Source organism: Drosophila sechellia, unplaced genomic scaffold, assembly GCF_004382195.2.
Source record: "Drosophila sechellia strain sech25 unplaced genomic scaffold, ASM438219v1 Y_38, whole genome shotgun sequence".
Lineage (NCBI taxonomy): Eukaryota > Metazoa > Arthropoda > Insecta > Diptera > Drosophilidae > Drosophila > Drosophila sechellia.
Window position 1 is genome coordinate 116751 of NW_022611406.1, and position 5474 is coordinate 122224.

At 38.1% G+C, this 5474-nt stretch overlaps 1 protein-coding gene across 1 annotated transcript; it reads right to left on the reverse strand.

The window, feature by feature from the left end:
• Window positions 1-407: 407 nt before the first annotated feature.
• LOC116803465 (serine/threonine-protein phosphatase PP1) lies at window positions 408-1464 on the reverse strand. Its single transcript, XM_032727170.1, has one exon. It carries the CDS (start codon window positions 1362-1364, stop codon window positions 429-431), a length of 936 nt encoding a protein of 311 aa, XP_032583061.1. The 5' UTR covers window positions 1365-1464; the 3' UTR covers window positions 408-428.
• Between the last annotated feature and the right edge of the window lie 4010 nt (window positions 1465-5474).

Genomic DNA, 5474 nt, shown 5'->3' on the forward strand with positions numbered 1-5474 from the left:
CCCACACTTCTGAAAATTTTAAAATATTTTTCTAATTTTATTTCCCTATTTCTATCGACATACCAGAAAATTAAATTTTGAACTCGCAATTCCACTAACTGAGAATATGGTAACTGTTAACTGATAGTCGGGGAATCGAATGCACCAATCACTCTTGTTATACCCGTTACTCGTAGAGTAATAGAATCTATACTAGATTCGTTGAAAACTATGTAACACGCTGAAGGAAGCGTTTCTTGATCAGGATCAATAGTCGAGTCGACTTGGCCATGTCCGCTTACTTTTACTCTACGAGTTCCTTCTACTAAATGAATATATGTAAAATATCTTTGCTGGAATATGAAAATATTAAGACAAATTAACTGCGACTAAGATTCAAAAATATATTTTGTGTTCCACACCTGTGTATACCTTAATGCATTACTAAATTACAAATATTCAGGCAATTTTTCAACAACATGCTTTGTTGAAATAGTTATCCGTTTCTTAGGTTTCATCACTACCAGCGTTATATTTAGCTCGGCGTCCACACACATCATAGCCCCGGCATTATCAAACTCCCCGCAATAATTAACGGCCGAGAAAACAGTTATTAGTTGACGTTTGGCAAAAAACTCGTAACCATCTTCAACAACTTGATGAGCACGACATATCAGATCAAAGCTAAAACGTGATAAAAATGCCTCTACGATATCAACCCCAAAGGTGAAGCTTACTCCCCGAGAATTCTTTTCCCAACCGATGGCAGTTGGATCTGGATCCGACCAAAGCAAGTCGCATAGAAGTCCGTTCCTGTCTACTTCCGCTGGTCTTTGTAAATGTTGAATATCATTCAAATTGTGTAGAGATGGACTTAGTCCTCCGTGGCAACAGAAAATCTTTGAGTTAATGATTGCAGCCACCGGAAGGCAGTCGTAGCAATCTACAAACATCCGCCATAGGCGTATAGTAAAACGCCGTTTGCATTCATCGTAAAATCCATAATAGCGATTAATAGCCGCTGATTCATGATTTCCTCGTAGTAAGTGTATGCTCGACGGATAACGCACTTTATATGCCAGCAAGAGCGTTAGGGTCTCCACCGAGTATTTTCCTCTGTCCACATAGTCGCCCAGCATCAAATAACGCTTTGTTGGGGGATGCCCAGATGTCTCGAAATAACGTAGGAGGTCATTATACTGGCCATGTATGTCTCCAAGCACGTTGACAGGAGCCTCCACAGGTAACAGCATTGGTTCTGACATAAGAACCTGGCGAGCCTGCTTTAATAATTTTACTATATCTGATTCAGGGACCATCATTTTTCTATCGATCTTCCAGCTAAGCAGCGATGCTATGATTTCGTCCAAGTACTTTTCGAACATTTGGTACTGGAATCGAAAGAACCATTTGGAGATTACTTACTCCTACTTACAGTTCTATGATTTAGCCGTCGCCGGGTTATTATCCAAGTGAAAAAATAATAAATACAAATTAAAGTGACAGCTATATAAATAACCTGTTTACTTGGCTATGTGACGGTGATCAATGAAATAATATATGTATAAGTTTTGTTTTAAAATCGGAAATATTATAAAAAATCGTTTATTTTAATAAATTTTAAGCACAGTTTTATGGTACGGTTTTTCTAGTATTCTATTGTGAAACTGCTTTTACAAATTACATACACTGTCCGAACGCACATCTCGCTCTCAGGAACTATAAAAGCTGGAATGTTGGGATACGGCATGCAGCTTCCAGAGACTTGTCTTCGCAGCTAAAGTTTGTTTCTCATATTTTCATTAGTTTTGTACATTTCTATTGATTTGCCCTCTCTAACGCCCACAAAGTTCCCAAAAATAGCAACCCCCATTTTTTAAAAATGTTTTGAAATGTTGTTCACATTTAAGTCTTGTCACCTTAACTTACCATCAGTGGTAGAAGAAATAGCAAAATCCAGAATGAGACACATAAACAAAATAAACAACAACATATTAACACATTATCTGTCATGAATGCTAGACTCCTCAAATCTATTCCCACTTCATCATAATACATGATCTCTAGACCGCACGCAAACTAACACCTTAATTCACAATGCAGAAACATCCCACAATGCTATAGTCGAGTTCCCCGCCTATCAGATACCCGTTACTCATCTAGTGTGAATTCGAACTCGAAATTTCATAATTTTTCTGGGATATCGATAGATATTGGGGAATAAAATTAGAAAATATGGCGGCTTCATGAGTAGAGTGGCAACAAGTTTTATGGCATATCGATAGAAATTTACAAAACTAATAAAATTATGAAAAAAATTTCGAAAATTGGTTCGAAAGTGCGTGGCAGTTTTGTGCGTTTTGTTAGAGCGGGTGTGTCAAAATGGGTCAACAAATTTTCGCTGCGTCTTTGTCTCTAGATTCTCAAGCTTTTCTAATTCCTGAAAAAGGTATTGAATGTTTATTTTTTTAAAAGTCAGATTGCATGAATAATAAGTACCATATGTTGTCTCTCTGAGCAAGAAATTTTTACTCTCTTAATGTAACGGATCTTTTTGTTTTTGGGCAAAAGCGCGAGTTACCATGCCCAGCATTAACCCCCCTCAACAACCACCTCCGCCTATGAAGCCCGCCCGGTAGGCGACATCAGCAAAGTGCCAACGCTGTATATATATGTATATATTGATCACGAGCTACCATGCCAGCATAGCCTCGTCCCCCGCTACCTGAAACTCTGTTGCAGCCGATGATGAAATCGGCATGAACACACACACACACACATATTCACACATACTGCGTGGTGGCGACGCTCTCGACGTTGAAATTAACATGAACCTACACACACACATACACACTGCGTAATCGCGACGTCCTCGTCTAGACTCGCTACCTAGAACTAACGGGATCAAAAGCACTGCTGCTTGCCCGTGCGTATACATTAAGAATAAAGCTTTCATCATTCTTGATCTTGACACCAAACTGAGCAGTTGATTTATTTAAAGTGGCAAATATATATATATCATAAGTACACAATAAAGTCATTATTGACTCCCATCACATCAGCCTGGGCAGCAACTAACTAAGAGTAGAGAAAGGAGGACCCCCGATCCAACGGAGGCACCCGTAACTGGCGCAGCCGGACTAGAACTAAAAGGATTAACAACGCCTTTCACGTTCTTCGTTCCACTTCTGTAAACGGGTAAGTAAGTGAACAAGTGGCAGAAAAAAAAAAAAAACACAAGTTTGAGGAGCCAAGTGTAAATATATGGTTCTCAAAAAAAGAGAAGAAAAGGAAAAAACTTCACACAAACAAGTTCAACAGTGACATACAGTATAATTACAAACTATTGTGACCGAATATGTGCACATCAATCGCTGAAAGGGCACCGGGATCACACATAAAAAAAAATGTCTTTACATTCAAAGTGACCGAATATGTGCACATCAATCGCTGAAAGGGCACCGGGATCACTTATGACATACATAAAAAGTTAACATCATTCAGTGCTATGGCCAAATATGTGTACATCAATCGCTGATGAGACACCGGGACCATACATAAATAAGCAAAACAAATAAATCTAGTTCAATGTTGTGGCCGAATATGTGTACATCAATCGCTGAAAAGGCACCGGGACCACAACATTGAAAGAAATTAAACAATAAATCAGTAATAAAATCACTATGTGTGTCAGGTTGAACCTTTCCTTAAAAGCCATATACTTGTTCGCGAATGTTCCCAATTGAGAAACATTTGTCAAATTACAAATACACTCAACTTACTACTTCGGATTGTGTTACTGCCATGTGTTCATTTACTTATACAAACTGAATATAAATTTTTTATACTTACTAATGTACATAATATATTACAGTCAAACATTGGAGCCAACACTTACTTAGAAAGAAACAAACGGATTCATATTATAAATACACACTACATTTTAAGATTATCTATATATAAGATTACAATTACCTAATTACACCTTATTATTTAAGCTAAAACATTATTACACTAAACATATACACAACATATAGGTACACGTATACAAAAGTATATAAGCACAATAACACATATACCATATTTTTAAGTACAACACACAGACTACACAAATCAAAATCACCTACATGCCAAAGAGAATTCCGTTTAATACCCAAAGTAAAAGAAGACTTGGACTTAGAAGTGGAGGCAGCCTTCCTCAAATTAGGGAACAAGTAGAACAATCCACCAACAGCAACAACATGGACTCGGGAAACGCACCAGCCCCTTTAAGTCCGACTACTTCTGCTACTTCCACAGTTATTAACACCAACCTTAACCCAACCGACATTTTGGCTTTTATCGAACAACTCCCCACTTTTGAAGGTCATCCTAGCAATCTCGACAAGTTCATAACTAGCGCTGAGGAACTGCTGTTCCTCATTAGATCAGTAGACAACACCCCTTATGGACAACTACTTCTAAGGGCCGTCCGCAACAAAATCGTAGGAAAAGCAGACGATGCCTTGACCCTTTGCGACACTCGATTGAACTGGGACGACATCAAGACTAATCTCAAACGACTCTACACCAGCAAGAGAACCGAAGCGATGATACTTAGGGAAATACAGACCCTCCCAAATGACCTTACAATGGGAAAACTTTTTTACAGTATAATTAAAATGAGAAACGAACTTATAACAATAGCTAAAGACATGGATACCACGGGTAATGCACTCGCAACTAAACGTACCCTCTACGATGATATATGTCTCAACGCATTTATCATCGGATTAAAGGATCCATTAAGAACAATCATAAGAATTAGGAACCCGGAAACTATCGAAAAAGCTTACGAATACGGACAAATGGAACAAAGTTTTTTCTTCCAAAACTCAAACAGACAAGTAGAGGGCCGTCGCCGTGACAATCCAACGGACAGAGGACGCCCATACCCAAAAAATAACCAACAAGAACCGAAACTATCAAATAATAATGGTCGCAACATTTCGCACCAACAAACCAATCATCAGCAAGGGGGACAATCGATGAGAAATCAAAACACATCCCACAACTACGAAAAACCAACTTCAACACACCAACAATACAGAAACAATACTAACACAAATGTAAATTTGTGCAACATAAATGACGACACAAATTTTCCGCAAAGAGCCTCGGAAGACCAGTCGGATTCATAACTAAAAAGCCCACGGGTCATCATTACCTTATGTAATGCTATCCCCAACATTTGTCCCTTCACAACCACTTAAATTCCTAATAGACACTGGGTCCACTTATTCATTTATAAACCCGGCCCTCATTACAGAAGACAATATAAAAAAACTTAATTCAAGCATAGCCATTCATACAGTACTTAATACATTCCAAATTACGGAATTCACAGACACTATTAAATTTATACAATTCAAAGAATTGTCAAATCAGAAGTTTCTTTTGTTCAATTTTCATCCACACTTCAATGGCCTCTTAGGCATGGATCTTCTATCCACTCT